The following is a 16,073-nucleotide window of genomic DNA, read 5'->3' as shown; positions in this document are numbered from 1 at the left end:
CCTCCATTTGTCTGCCCCACCCCTTTACCCCTCTTCTTCCTGATTTATACTTCCGTTGTAAGGCCGTGTCACCGCGTGCCGGACATAGCCAGTCTACAAGCTCAAAGTGCGTTGTGCAAGCTTGTCGCCTATTATACAACTGAGCAGAAATTAGGCATTCTTCTTTTTCTTCCTCTCCCCTTTTCTCCACACATCCTTCTAGCTCACCATGTGCTACAGCCACCATGCTTTAGCACTTCCCAGCTAACTCCAGAACCTCCGGAACCTTCCTGCAGGAACTCTAAAACACAGTTTTTGTTTTATTCCTCTCAGACCTCCTGGGAACAACGGGCTAACAATCCCTTTGACCCTTCTTTGTCTTGTATGATATCATATCATACTGGGCTTATTCATCCCCTACTCTCTCTCTCTCACACACACACACACACACACCACAGTGACCACACACACACACACACACACACACACACACACACACACACACACACACACACACACACACAGTCACACACTTTTATAACCCATTCCCCAACTGACCTGTCTCTAGACCTGTGAACCTCCTATTCTCTCCTGTTTTGGTACACCGTTGAAAGCAGCGAGAGGATGAAGGACCGTGCTTTTATCATTTTATGGATGAAAAGGCATGGCGCTACAGCTGGCATTGTTTTACCATTTGCTTCTCTGAGTTCTCTCGTTCATCTTTACCAACATTCATTTTAGATCAACTAAAACTAATGGCGCATTTCCATTACATGGTGCTACTGGCTCGGCTCGACTCTACTAGCTTCTTTTGTTTTTCTGGTAGCTTTATTTTTTGTATCGTCACGTCATCCTGAGGTGACGTGTAAACACTGCAGACTGCTGGTTGGTTAGAGAGAATGATCACTCACTAGTGTGATTGCACCATTGCATCACATGGACTCCCCCTGTACTGCACAGAAGCTCCTGAATACTGTTGTGTTAACAAACTTAAACTAGCTGTTGTAAATGGTAATTAATCAGTTTTAAGCAACTGAGACGCTCATTTCTCGCATCAAATATTATTAAACTGTTTTTGTTGAACTGTACAGGTGAGAAAGAGATAGTTTCCACACAACATTAACATTAGCTTCAACTAAAGAATAGTTTAGCACTTTCCCACGCTATTTAGCTATGCTAAAGTAAAGCGAGCAGAGTCGAGTTGAATTGGGTCGGTACCATTCTGTGGAAAAGCACCATAAACATTAATTGATGAAAAGCTCATAGCCTTTTAGTACCCCGGTTATTTTATTTCAAGGACAACCCATAACTCTGAGAGTGTATAAATGCGTACACAAGTTTGGTTCCATTTGTACTCCCTCAGATTTACAGACCTGGTAGGGTTCATTTAGAAGCCCCTAAGGAACCCTGTGGGTTTCTGGAACCCACGGGTTATTTGGACATTAAATAGTTGAGTATCAGTTCAGAGCATTGTCATTTCAGTCACTTCACACCCAAGGAGTGTTCATTAGCTTTAATATTTTTTTCCATTCTGGTTTGTCAGAAAATGGAGATGACAGCAGCAGTGATGAGTCTGCCCAGAGCCCGTCTGCTGATGGAAAGTAAGTACACAGCACCATCTAATGGTTAGGGGAATTTGTGTTGTATTATATTGTATCCAAGTTACTTTAGTTTCTAGCACATATTTGTTGGCTAAGGACTGTTTTTGCTTGGCCACTTACCCAGTTGGTTGACTAGGGGTCATATCTCTTTGCACATTGTTGTCATCTGCTAAATGCCTTTGTATTGTACAGTATTGCAGTAGTGTTCATGTATCAAATGTTCTATTTTATCCAGTACATTGGCATCCGACCTCATGAAACTCTGTGGCGAGTCCAAATCGAGGAATAAGGTATGCCAGTTTTGGAATTGTCTTGCTTGCATCATGTCAGCTTTTCTGACGCAGGTCTGCAAGCTTACAATGTGTGACATTGTGACGCATTGTGAGTTTGTAGATCAGCATTTTATTTGAAGTGAAAGTGGTTGTGTCTGAATTTGATATACAGTAAAAGCTTGTAACAACTATTGGATCCATGGAACACAGTTTTCCATTTTCTGAGTGAGAAGTATTGGTTTTGTAAATGAGGTTTCCACCCGACAGACTATTTATGATTTATCTCTCAATCACACTTGTATTCCTGTCTTGATTGATGCTAGTGAAAGACCAAGATATATGGCTAATTGGCTATACTATGCAGACATGTCTTTGTCGCTCTTGTTTTCCACAATGTTAAGATTGAATGTCATTTAGATATTATTTGCACGTATGCTATGTTGTTATTTAAACGTATGCTAGGTTTATTGTTTACCTGGTATGCTATAGTTTCAATGTACAGATTGTTATTCTGATATATTGTTTAGATTTAGACTGACGTTGGGTTCTTGGTTCACCTGGGATCCTAGTTTCTTGTGGCGCTACATTGTCTCATTGCATTCTATGTATGCGATTACCTTGCTTATTGTACGTAAGTCGCTCTGGCACCTGCTAAAATGCCTAAATTGTAATTGAATTGAATTCCGCTACAGGCCCGTAGAAGGACCACCACCCAGATGGAGTTGCTTTATGCTAACAGTGACTCGGCCCCTGACACCCCCACCACTGACTTCTCCAGCCCCCTCATGTTGCCACTGGCTGAAACACCTGACGGATGTGCCGACAGGGATCTCACTGCTCACTCCCCTGGCTTTTCCTCTAAAATGGGCAGCATGTAAGTCCAGGCCTGACGCTTCGCTCACTCTGCAAGCTGCTGTTGCTGCCGCTGCTGTTGTTCCTGCACGTTGATATTGTTTAGTTTTTTTATATATATTATTTTTTCTACGTTATATCACTGTACAATTTTGCCTGACATTGTCCTTTAGCCCTCCTGTATGTTAAATAATTTCCTAACCAAGACAACTGAAATTAGTCTTAGTCTTAGTCGTGGGCATGTTGTAGGAAATAACTATTTAATCGCAAAATTCTTTCCTTTCTTTTCACTGCAGTAGCGTGCAACTTATTCCTTCTTTCATGTTATTAATTGCATTGTATTCATTCATATGCACTAAAAGCTCAACTTCTTACCAATTATGGCTTTAAAATACCTTGCAGAAGGCTGCGCTTCAAAATGTAAACTGCTGTAACTGTTTGCAAGAGTAACTTGGCTGACAGCGTGTTCGCAGTAAAACTAGGCAGTGATTTGGGGCGGACACTGTGTAGCGTGAATGATGCACACTGTCCAACAGTAATACAATTATTCAATTTGATGAAAGAAGAGCCACTGTTTTGGGGACTATATAAAATGTCAGGTAACGTTGTTTCTATGTGTACTGCATGCTGTTCATTATTGCATTGTTATTTTCTTTTTGGCTTCACATCATTCTTATGTTATGTATGTTTTTGGTGTCCTTGTGTCGTTCGTTCCGTGGCTAACGCTAACAAACTCGCGAAACACGGCAGTTCCGCTTCCAGAACTTCAACTGCAGCTTCCGAAAAGCGGGTTCCGGAACCTTCCCCGCTCTCTCGCAGGAAGACCTATGAGAAGGCACAAGCGGTGTCTGACCGCTCCAAGGTCAAGGAGATGAAACAGTAAGGAGGCAGTTTGTCCCACATTGTGAGGCTGTGAGAAGCCAACAAGTCGCATACTGTTTACTGTTACTGTATCCTTCTTCCAACTCCACTAATGACTCTTCCTCTGGGTTTACCTGCTTCAGAAAAGCATGGTGTGTGTGTCAACTAAATCAGTAATTCTGCTGTGCCTGGTGTGTCTGTCAAGTTCTACACTGAATTTTAAGTAATTGTTCCAGTGGCTACATACTGTAGTCAGTGTACTGTACTGTACAGTATATAGACCAGTGATTCGCAAACCTTTTCTTTTCAACCAAACCTTTTATTTTAAACAAAATGGATTCAGGTCCATTTGGTTTGGTTCATAACATTTAAGGGTAAGGTTTTTTTAGGCCGGGTAAGATTTTTGGTTAAAAGGTTAAAGCACTTCATTGCCATACATCTTGTCTGAGTTCTCTATCCTCATTGGATAACATTGAGAACCTCTTTAATAAAGAGACGGGAGATTCCTGTTACTGAACAAACACTAGCAATGATTACTATCGAAATAATTCAGCTATTTAACACTTATTTTAACAACGAAAATCCCTACCTTTTTATTTGGTTAATCGTTAATTAACAGTCAAGCAACTGATTTGAGTACACATTACAGAGTTTCCCTTTAGGAATGAATGGACTTCTGATTGCATTATGTTCACAAAGGTATGATCTGTTACAGTTTGTTCCCTAAATCAATGTCTTTGGATAATATTCCTCAACGGTGGTTAAGAATGTCTTGCTGTAGCCTGATTATTGAGGTTAGAGAAAATTCCAGTCAGCCTGTTTTATTCATGGAATTTTAAGGCATAAATTCAGTGTTGAACTTGTTATTTAACTACTCAGTCAATAATATAAACAAAACAATATAAGGTATCATACCTGTATATTGAAGACATTGCTATCTTTACACTTCCTGACAAATGTGGTACTAATTTTCTGCGATTGCCAAAAACCCTGAGTGAGCTTCTCTCCTCTGCTTGGGAATAAGATTCAGTTTTTCACTTTGGCGTTTGATTTCAGTTTAGTTTTTACTCGATTTAGGAAATTGACTTGTTTGTCAAGTATTGAGGAATGCCTTGATTTATAGAAGCTGAAAGATTGAAGAATGCATGATGAAAATAGCCGGTCTACAAGCTCACAACATGTCAAAACGCTTGTAGATCTGTTATTTTTGCAACTTTTGCAGGACACTGTGTGGGGCGTTCATTTACGAAAAAGAAAAAAAAACGTAATCCGTTCATATCGTCTCTGTCAGATGGAAATCTTATGTCCTGAATCCTGTTCAGGATTCAGATTCAAAAATGGCAAAAGTAGCAGCTCTACCAAGTCAAAACTCGTCGCTTTGCACCACGTTTGCAGATCTGATACTTTGATAATTTGTGTGATGCTGTAGTATGATCAGGTATGTCATTCATTTACGTAATGACACAAAATGGTAGAATATGGAGATAAGGGCTTTCTGCCTCGACAGCAACGACATATGGAGATATATGATGTTTCTGCCCGACAGCGATACGTTGTGAGCAGAGGGTGGACTTTACAACCAGCATGAATGGAGGATTACTCTCTACTGTACCTTTTCAGTCTGTCCCCTTTAGATGCCAAGACCTGTCCGCTCTACCCCCCGTCCTCTAGCGCCCGCCCCCGTAAACACCCCAACGTGTTTAAACGTCTGTATCGGGGCTGCACTGCGGACACTCTGCAGAATGAGTAAGGAGTAGAGGGAGAGAGAAGTGAGATTGATGTTAGGCTGACATAGGCTTGAGAGACTATACAGTTTTCAGTGTAGTTCTACTACATGCAGTGCAGCACATTGCACTGCCATCATACGTCAGACTGTGCAGGCAACTTGTCCAAATTGGCTTTCTAATCCCCAAGGTAACACGACGACATTGGATGTCTCCTTATCGGGATATAATATGTCACAGACCCTGAATGTCTGATGCAATGTGGCTGTACTGGTTAAGAGTAGGTGACATGAATAAACTAGATGTCAGAAGAGCTGCATAATGCAATAGCTGAGATGTATTATGTGCTTAATACTGTAGTTTAGTGTTAGTTTTGACATCATGATTTATCATTTATACATAATCTGTAGATTAGAGAAAATTAGATAGGATTAGGAAAGAGAGATAAGTACTACTGTACTACAGAATACATTTACCTCAAAGACAGTTGCCTATATTGCATTATTACAATAAATAAATGTAATCGCAACTAAAGTGAAAGATAAGGAAAGGGTTTAAGAAAGAGATAGCGAATGATAGCTAAGCCAGGGAGAGCTGCAGTCATTCTATGTGTCAAACTAAAGACTGCGGGACACTTTATTCCCCCTCCAGGATGAATGGACGCCTCCACCGGCTCCTCTGCTCCGTTCCCTACGCCATCCCCAAGTATACATTTGTTGTTTAACCGTGTGGCACAAACTGGAGGTGATTGTGGAGAGCGTATTCACAAGGTGTGGTTTCCCAGCTCTCATCACAACCTACAATATCGCACCTGAAAGTGAATTGCGAGTCCTATGTAACCTTCTAAAGTATTTATTTTACTACTGACTTCCCCTTACACAGACTATACCGGTGCTTCGCCTTGCAGCCCATTGACTAAGACTAGACACGGTAGAAATTATAGAGAAAATGTCCTTAGTTTTAGCCCTATTAAATATTGTCAAACTATCTTTTTTTTTTTATCCCACGATTTTGTAACCCATTTTTTCACCCAGTGTTATCGAATGTAATCCTGGGCGCTACACTTCCTCTGCCAACCTGGGGCGCTGCGGACTGACCTCATGCTTCCTTCTATGCATGAGGAGTCCAAGCTGCTTCTTTTCACCTGACAGGGGAGGGTTTCCCCGGCCGGACGTAGCGCGTGGAAGGAACACGTTATTCATGTTTTTGTGAGGGTACCTACCCTAGGGGACACGGGGAGAACATGCAAACTCAAACATATTTTTAAAGAAACAAGGCAATAGATAATGGTTGACACTGGCATGGTCCTTTTAATCATCCTCACCGATGATTATATTGACAACTAGAAAGGTGCAATAAAATGATTTGCATAGTGTGGTTGCCGCAATCGCTAATATAGGCCCCTCCCACTAATTTTGCTAGCCAATTACAATGTCATGTCACCCCTGTGATCATGTGTAAGTGATGTGGAGGGAATTTAATTTCGCCTACCAGGCTATCGGCCCCTGCAACAGTCAATAGCCATGTCTTCATTACTGTACAGTTCAATGACACCATGAGCCGATGTGCTGACAACATCAGTCAACCTTTTTATAGATCCAGCTGCCTTTCATGGTATCGAACAAGTGTTCCCACTCCCAGTCGGTCACTAGTTTCCAATGAAGACGTCTGTCTCGACTGTCTTGACTCTTTTCTCCTTGGGTTGTGTTAATCTATCGTAGGCTGGATCGCTGAGGCTCCTCAGACCTCGAGGCACAAATGGGGGTTGGTTCTGTGTGTCTGTGTTTGTCTTTCATCGTGGTGGCTTTGTTCACGTCCGTCGTCACGTTGTGCCCTTCTCGTCTGTGCACCGTTTGAGTCATGTCTTTCTTATGATTTGCTGCATGCTGCTGCTAACTGGCCCAGTGGGATGCATGTGAAATTGTTTGCTTGACTGTGAGTGTGCTGTTGATTTATGTGGTGTTAACTCTTGTTTTCCAAGGTTATTAATCTTCACAACACTGTTATTTTCATGACTATTCACTCACTGTGTGTGTGTGTGTGTGTGTGTGTGTGTGTGTGTGTGTGTGTGTGTGTGTGTGTGTGTGTGTGTGTCACAGAGGTGTAATCAACCCAGTGCCATCCTCTAAGAGCAGTCGATCAGGGACATTGCAGTGTGTCCATGTAGCAGAGGGCCACAGCAAGGCTGTCCTCTGTGTGGACTGTACCGACGACCTCCTCTTCACTGGATCTAAAGGTCAGAATGACTAAAACCAGCCATTACCAGACTTTTTTTTTACAAAGACTCAAACGAAGGACATTTTCTCTATGGTTTTGTTTCATTTAGTTTTGTAAATACATAAAGCAGTTTATTTTAAAAAGAATTGTTTGCCTTTAATTTAACGTGTTTTTCCAAATTCTACCTTTAGTTATTTCATTAGCTTTAGTTTTATTTATTTTTTACTATTACCACCCTGCTAACCACACAGCCACTGAGCTGGTCTGAGCAAATATTCCTTCCAGTACAAATGTATTCTGTCGATGAATGATTTAGTCATTGTGTATCTCTCCCGGCGGTGTGCAGATCGTACATGCAAGGTGTGGAACCTGGTGACGGGACAGGAGATCATGTCTCTGGGAGGTCATCCCAACAACGTGGTGTCCGTCCGCTACAGCTCCAGCCTGGTCTTCACCGTGTCCACCTCCTACATCAAAGTCTGGGACATCCGAGACTCCGCCAAGTGCATCCGCACCCTGACGTGAGTGTGGTGTATATCATTGCTATCGTGCGGAGCCCTCTTAAATTGTAACCTTTTTGTGTATTTTTGTAAATTGACGCCCTATTTGATCATACTACACTACGTCACACAAACGCATCAAAAGTAGCAGATCCACAAGCTTGAAATGCAATGATTTGCTACTTTTGCTCCATCGTGCAACGGTGTTGTCTGCACCAGTGTCTGACCTGAGTGGTGCTGTTGGGTTGTCGGACTATTGGAACAGTGGGACTTAGGGCTTTCACTTCTAGTGATTTTTACTAGTTGACTAGTTGCCTAGTTTAGTAGTCGACTAGTTGTTTAACTACCTAAAAAATCGACGTATTCTTTAAAAAGATAATAATAATGTGTACATTTAAAAACTGTGTACATTCTTGGTGACTATAATCTAGCATTCTAGCTGTAGCCCTCAAGATCAGCTAGAATGCTAGATTATAGTCACCAATAGTCATTGGTCCGACAAACGACAACCTACCTCAAACCCTACCCTAAACATAACCGCAAGCACGGGAGCAGCGCATGTTCGAGCAGTTCCCGCATGTCGGACTAATGCTCCGTCGGAATTACGTGCGGATCCCTGGGACTGTTGGTTGTCTGACTATTTGCTGTCAGACTATTGGTTGTCGGACTATTTGCTGTCAGACTATTGGTTGTCGGACTATTGGCTGTCGGACTACTGTGCTGTACTATACTGCCTCTTATCATGCACCTGTGCATGTGCTACACCATAGTCTGTACTGCACTGTGCTCTGTGCTGGACTGTGTTACACTACAAACTCAGCTTCCCATCATGCACCTGTGCACAGTGTGAATGAAGCTCAACAGCACCACTTTGTCACCTGTTGGTACCAGAAAAAGGAAATGGACACAAATTGCTGTTCCTTGGAGTGGCTGCACCACTCCAAAATAGGGGGACAGATCCACAAGCTTCTGTTCTGCTTCTCGTGGTGTGTGCATGTGTGTGTGGATGGTTTTCTTGATGTTCCAGGTCATCCGGTCAGGTCAGCATGGGAGACATGTGTGCGTCCAACACCAACCGGACGGTTGCCATCCCTGCAGGAGAAAACCAGATCTACCAGATAGCCCTCAACCCCAGCGGGACGGTCCTGTACGCTGCCGCGGGCAACTCTGTCCGGGTCTGGGATCTCCGGAGGTACAGTGTGTTCAAAACATTATTATTTGGTAGCTGTCGCGTGGCGGTAGTTGGTTGTGGACCTCTCTCCTACTGAATATTCAGTGTTTCGAAGGATGGATTTTCCTTTTTCTTTGCCTTGGGAGTCAAATTTGATTGAGGGCAAATGTACATGACCTTATAAGGAGTAGTTGTCAGTGATATAGAAACCCCCCCCCCCCCATTATTAGATATTGCCTTTACACCTTTTATTTTAATATTACCATTAGATTGCAAATTTGTGGTCAAAGGTTTTTAACCATGGAATAACTGCTGTATGTGGTCAACAGGTTTGCATCCACAGGGAAGCTGACGGGTCACATTGGTCCCGTCATGTGTCTGACTGTCGACCAGACAGGAAATGGCCAAGACCTGGTGATCACCGGCTCCAAGGACCACTACATCAAGGTCCATGTTCCAATGTCTACTACATGTCTAACTACTGGTATACAGTACATACAGTACTGTATGTGTGGATAATTATGTTATCAGGTTTATGAAGTGGGCATCTCCCATTCCATTTAAAAATATATATAATATTTTTTGTGGCTTTTTTGCCTTTATTGATAGTTGTACAGTAGGTGAAACGGAGAGAGAGATGGGGGGGGGGGAGACACACAGCAAAGTTTGTTGGGATCGGGACTCGAACCTGCGACACACTGTCATGCTGCATTACCAGCCCAGGCCGGCATCACCCATTCCGAATGTTTCATTGAGTCAGGGTCATACATATTCAGAATTAAAATCAATTAAAATAAAAACAAACATTGTACAGCATTGTACACATGACTGCCCAGTGCCCACATAAGCATGCACATGCACAAACGTGGAATAAATAAGATGAGATAGCATTAGCCAGGGACAATAACTGAGTCTTAAGTAACAACTTAAAAGCTTTGATGGACTGAGCAGATCTGAATTGAGACAAACCTGTTTATCAAGCGAGTACATTCAAAGAAGGAAGCAAAAGGGTACAGAGCACAGAACCATTCCCAATTGTTATATTTAAGTATTAGAAATAGAATTACTAGTTCTGCCTTTGCTAAGACATTCTGGGACATTCACTGAGCTGGGTTTTGGAAAACCAATTGTAATTTGTAATGCTACAATAGTGAAAGTGGGTGGAGTATAAGGATTGAAAAGGGCGTCACACTGCTGGTCGAAACTAAAGACTGCCTGCGAGAGTAGCTTTTGACACCTGATGTTTTGTCTGTTGCAGCTGTTTGATGTGAGTGAAGGTTCTCTGGGCAGCGTCGTCCCCACACACAACTTTGAGCCTCCCCATTACGATGGCATCGAGTCCCTGGTTGTCCAGGGAGATGTGCTATTCAGCGGCTCCAGAGACAATGGCATCAAGAAATGGGACCTGTCCCGGAAAGACCTGCTGCAGGTAGACCACAGCTCTAACACAAAAATGATTAAAGACCATTCTCTGTGTTACAGTGAATAAGACAGCACGTGAAACTGCAACTTTAATTTAGTTTGCTAGCCAATTTTAACTGAAGTTTATGTGGTCAATTTTGGTACGGAATATTATTTCAAGTCTAGAGAACTTTAGACAATACTGTTGGTTATATATGGAGCTATAGAGAGATACCAGAGATTATGTGTAAATGGTAAAGCTACAGTACTTATACACTAATAGCCACGTTGCATCGTGAGATTCGCAACCCGCTGTGAGTTTGTAGGTCTGCTATTTGATTATTTATTTTTATACTTTTTTTTTCCCACAAATATTTTGTGGGGGGTCCCTGCATAAAATATTTCCAGGTGGTGGTCCGCAACCAAATAGATTTGGGATGTCCTGGAGATATAACAGTTTGAAAATAATAGTTTTACAGCATGCACCTCCCCCCATCCACCTTTCCGCTGTAGCTATCATAATAATACAGAAACGGGGAAAAGTTTCAAAATGTTAAATAATAATGATATCCTGTGCAACAGCAAGTGCCCAACGCCCACCGTGACTGGGTGTGTGCCCTGGGGGTGGTGCCCGGCTCTCCAGCCCTGCTGAGTGGATGCAGGGCAGGGGTTCTTAAGCTGTGGCACACGGACACGCTGGGGACGCTAGGGGAGCTGAAGGGCCACGAGAGTCCCATCAACAGCATCTCCACCAACAGCAGTCATCTGTTCACCGCCTCAGAGTGAGTCAATGCACACATACAGTACACGCAAGCCCAAGATTGGTCTTAAAGGTGGTTGCAGACTGGACACGTTTTTCGGAAATCCGAAAACGCGTCCAGTGTGCAGGGACCTTTATTCTTTAACCACTTACTGATTTATTCTTTCATTGTGTGCACGAAAATGGCTGTTGTATTATACAGTTTTCCACCTTGCAGTTTCTGTCATTAGCATTTTTATAATAATTCACAAATCACTCATTAGGACTTGGTCATACAGACGTTTTCAGTCGTGAGGTTTTCTTTTTTTGCTTTCATCCATCCAGCGACCGGACAGTGAAGATCTGGCGAGCCCGCGGTGGACTGGAAAGCACCTTAGACAGCACTGACCATGCGGATGAGGTGGCCAGCAATTGAACGCTGGCGTCCCCCACCTGCCGGTCAAAACTGAAAAGACACTATCTTGACGGCGGCCTGTGGTGCAGCTGCCCTGCACTTTTCCCCCTCCCCACTGCACCTTTTAACTACAACACCCTTCTGATGCTAACTCCATGGCTGAGCGCACAGGAAAACACTAAAAGGGGGAATCTCTCCTAACTTTAGCATAAGGTAAAACAAGCCTGGTTTTCCTCCATAAGGGGAATTATTATTTACTATCCATGACTTTTTGGAGGTAAACGCTCATTGTCATGTTTGTTGCTTAATACAAATGTTCGTGCCATGGATCCTGAATCCAAACAAGGCCACACACACGTGCATATCCTTCACTCACAAGACAATATATGACGTGACTAATTCACGTGCACTCACTCTCTCTCACATACACACTTTAACATAATTAAGCTATATTTGCTGCTCAGCTTATTCTGTGCTAGCATATAGCTTAATACGTACCGATATGCCCATACTAATTCAAAGGGTAATTGTGGTGTTTTTTAGAGGAATCAACACACAAGAAGGAAGAGAAATTAATAGTTGATTTTTTTCCCCTTCTTTTTTGCAGAGATAGCGGGGTTAGTAGCTGGCCTCGATAGCCCCAGGATTGTGTTCTCTGCATCAATTTCCCCTGGGCATTTCCCCATTAAATATCAAAGTGGCTTTATTTATGTAGAAAGAAAAAGAAGAGAAATCACCCTTCCTCCTTAAAAAATGTCCTCTCTCGCTTTGTGTTTTCTTCTTAAAGTTCAAGCGGCTGCTTAAAATCGGCGACCAAAATTGTGACAATGTCTTTAACTGGTACTGGTTCTGTACTTGTGAATCACGCATCACTATTAGCCACTCACACTTTAGCACTTGTAAAAAATAAAAAAGAAGAAAAAGAATGATACCTACACTACTACTGTATTGCTACTACTTGTCTTCTTGTTCTTTACAAATTCTCTTTATGTGCAAACCAGTGTTTAAGTGAGGATAACCACTTTTTGTCATTGTTTCATTATGTGTAGCGATGTACTGTTCACTCTCACATGTACCCCCCAAATCACACAACTGGATTCAGAGCTAAACCCAATGCTGCTAAGTTGTGTGTTCACCTCAGACCTCGACGATGAGGGCTTCTCAATGGACTCCAGGTGAGGTTCACCTGGTTATCGTAGTGATGTACTGTATATAATTGTATCTTCTTTTCTGAGAAGATGGGCCTTTGAACTCTGCCTGTGCTGTAAGCCAGTCTTCCCTCGGCAAGAAATGTAACTTCATAACACTTTTGCTCTTATACTGTACGTACATGCCAAATGTCTTTTCAGAATAAGAAAAGAGACTGCGTTTTGGCTATTTGGCTAGTCAAAGTCACCAGCCACCGCTGCCAAACTTTGAGTGGTAGCCTATGTGGTTGGTGTTCATTTCTTCTCCCTTGTCTTTCTCCCAGTTCTGGTGGGAGACCCCTCCCCCCCGTGTGTGAATTACTAGTGGTCTCCCTCTCTTCAGCTGGTCTATTTGTAAAGATTGTGTGCCATCGCTTCTGAATGTTCAGTAGAACGGCGACCGGAGGCATTAAATACAGTATGTACTGTATATGTATTCAACAAACGTTGGAAAAAGTATAATGTGACTGAATGTTTTACGGGACCACCAACCCTAGAGGCAGTCTGGCAGGAGAAGCTAGAGGTCCGGAGACAGAGACGGATGCATTTGAAATGAAACCTGACCTGCATGAGGTAGCAGGTGATGTTTTAATGGCCTACTTCTTGTCTTTTTGATCGTTGAGGTGTACTTAATACAACGTGTTCAGGATGAACCCTCCCCTCTTTTCCCACTGGAGTTTTAGCAGCTATTCCAAAATGGTTGACTGTAGCGATTCTAATGTCAGATGCCTGGTGAAAATAAATGTCATCTGTCAAAAACAGAATTACCCGTGTTGTCTTTCGTCTTGTGTTCCGTCAGTCATGCATAGAAGTAAATTGGAAGGGATGTAACTATAATTTATATTAAGAAGCATCTGCAGTCAATTCTGGTGTTGCAGAGAAAAGCCAGAAGCCAGAAATTGCTTTTTTTAATGCATTTTCAAATCCTAGTTTCATGGAAGCCAGTTTAATCATTAAACAGAACCTGTAGTGCCATTGCTGCTATTCTGTGTTATTCCCTGTGTGTCTTCCTTACATAAATCAACTCACGAAGTAGATACATTCAACTCCACTCCAAATCATAATCTAATCACAGACTTAGTGGCAAATGAGAACCATTGTTTTCAAGTGGCATCCATATAACTGTGCTGTGAGGTTGTGGCCATGAGTGTAAGTGACCACATGATGGCAGTGGTACTATACCTTTTGACTGATTGAAGTATTTAGTTTACAGAATTACAGTACATTTCAAGCACAACTCAATACAAAAACTGTTAACTGAGTGGACAACACCAAAAGCATTACACTTGTTTACAAGAGGGTCCACCGTTTTCAATTCATCATAACATTTAGAGACGTACACATATACACTTCTATATAGGAAATCATCATAAAAGGGGGGGAGGGGATACAGTGAAGGGGGGGGAAGGGGTGGGTGGGGGATTCAGATCTTACAGGGGCCAGTTTGAAATTGCAGCAGTCCGTAGGTGCCCTTTGAGAGTACCGGGTAATATTTAATTTTTTACTTCTTTATTTACACAAGGCTCATTTTCAGAATCGCCCTGCCTCCTGCATATATCTGACAGAAACACACATTAAAACCTGAGTGCTGACTAAAAACACAAAAATTCGGTAAGAGATTTCTGCCCCACAAATTATCATCTTAATATTTTACTCCTTATTTGGGGGGCCACTTGCGGCCCCGAGACACAGGTTGAGAACCACTGGGCTAAACCACAAGGCTTTCAATTATCACATGACTATGTTGATCTAATATTGATTCAGGATCTCCTTTAAGTAATGATCATTCGGGCTACATGGTACTGATAAACATAACCATAGCTTTTAAAACAGCTTTATATCATGCAGTTTAACTATGCTGTGCTGTTTTTTGGCAGGAGTGTATGCAGGAAATATTGTTTAGAAGGAAATACTTACTTACTTACGCCTATAGCCCAACTTTGGGCATAGGCCACGAACCAGAGCTCTCCAGACATCACGGTCCTGGGCCATCTTCTCCAGCTGTGGCCAGATCTCTTCACATCTGCATCCAGGTCACGGCTCCAGGTGTTTCGTGGTCTGCCTCTCTTCCTTTTCCCTTGTGGGTTCCAGAACAGGGCATATCTGGTGATGCTAGATGCAGGCTTTTGAAGAGTGTGGCCGATCCATCGCCAGCGCCTTTGGATGATTTGATCCTCCACCGGGTGTTGACTTGTTCACTGCCACAGTTCCCTGTTACTGATTTTATTTGGCCAGCGTATTCGGAGGATTCTTCTGAGGCAGGTATTTATGAATGTCTGGATTCTTGTCATGGTGTTTTGAGTTGTTCTCCAGGTTTCTGCTCCGTACAGCAGGACCGGCTTCACCATTGAATTAAAGATCCTGATCTTCGTGTTCATGGGAAGATCTGAGGCTCCCCACGAGTCCCCAGACATTCTTCAGCTGATGGAAAGCTGCTCTTGCCTTGCCAATCCTGACTTATACGTCGGCATCTGTTCCGCCCTGTTTGTCGACAACATTGCCTAGATAGGTGAAGCTCTCCACCTCCTCTAGTGCTTCACCTTCTAGTTTGATGGGGGTAACGGGGGTAAGGGTAACGCTGTTTGTATTTATTTTGAGGACCTTGCTCTTTCCTCTGTGGATGGTGAGGCCAAGGCGTGTTGAGTTTGATGATACTATGTTGGTTTTCTCTTGCATTTGGTGGTGAGTGTGGGAAAGAAGGGCCAGGTGACAGGTCATCAGCAAAATCAAGGTCATCTGAAGGAAATGCCAAAACATTATTTTGGCATATGTACTAGTATATGGGTGGGTGCGCACCGTGCGGGACTGCGGGTGGTGCAGCAAACTTACTGTAGCGCAATAATCCTCAGGGGGGCGCTGTATCTCCAGCCCTTCACTGTCTGAGAGTGCTTGACATGAAAATGTATAGGCGTCGTTGAGCTATTATATTGTGGCTCACAGAAAAAGTGAAACCAAGAGTCTCTTGTCCAACGGACAAGTACATTTAATGCACTTTTTATGTCCGGAAAGATTGTCCCGGACAAGCCTTAATGTCAAGCCCTGCACTATATGCCTGCATGTTTGTGTATAAACAGCCGGTAAAATGAATGTTGATATAAAGACATAATTATAGGTAGAATAAGTATATGTAATTATAGTTGCTTGTGCTTGTGTG

General features: G+C 42.7%; 1 protein-coding gene across 5 annotated transcripts in view; it reads left to right on the top strand.

Annotated features, from left to right (window-relative positions):
* kif21a (kinesin family member 21A) overlaps positions 1 to 13,672 on the top strand; it is an 81,539-nt gene extending 67,867 nt beyond the window's left edge. For all 5 annotated transcript variants that reach the window (XM_080761837.1, XM_080761836.1, XM_080761834.1 and 2 more), the window contains 11 exons: positions 1,523 to 1,580; positions 1,816 to 1,870; positions 2,545 to 2,726; positions 3,455 to 3,583; positions 7,389 to 7,525; positions 7,853 to 8,027; positions 9,034 to 9,198; positions 9,507 to 9,624; positions 10,436 to 10,606; positions 11,161 to 11,360; positions 11,663 to 13,672. In XM_080761837.1, the coding sequence (XP_080617963.1) occupies positions 1,523 to 1,580; positions 1,816 to 1,870; positions 2,545 to 2,726; positions 3,455 to 3,583; positions 7,389 to 7,525; positions 7,853 to 8,027; positions 9,034 to 9,198; positions 9,507 to 9,624; positions 10,436 to 10,606; positions 11,161 to 11,360; positions 11,663 to 11,753 (1,481 nt within the window). In that variant the 3' untranslated portion in view covers positions 11,754 to 13,672. The remainder of the gene's footprint in view (positions 1 to 1,522; positions 1,581 to 1,815; positions 1,871 to 2,544; positions 2,727 to 3,454; positions 3,584 to 7,388; positions 7,526 to 7,852; positions 8,028 to 9,033; positions 9,199 to 9,506; positions 9,625 to 10,435; positions 10,607 to 11,160; positions 11,361 to 11,662) is intronic.
* Positions 13,673 to 16,073: the final 2,401 nt, after the last annotated feature.

This window comes from Protomyctophum bolini, assembly GCF_963924005.1.
Source record: "Protomyctophum bolini genome assembly, chromosome: 4".
NCBI lineage: Eukaryota > Metazoa > Chordata > Actinopteri > Myctophiformes > Myctophidae > Protomyctophum > Protomyctophum bolini.
The sequence above is the reverse complement of the archived record's forward strand: the minus strand, read 5'-3'. Positions and strand labels throughout refer to the sequence as shown.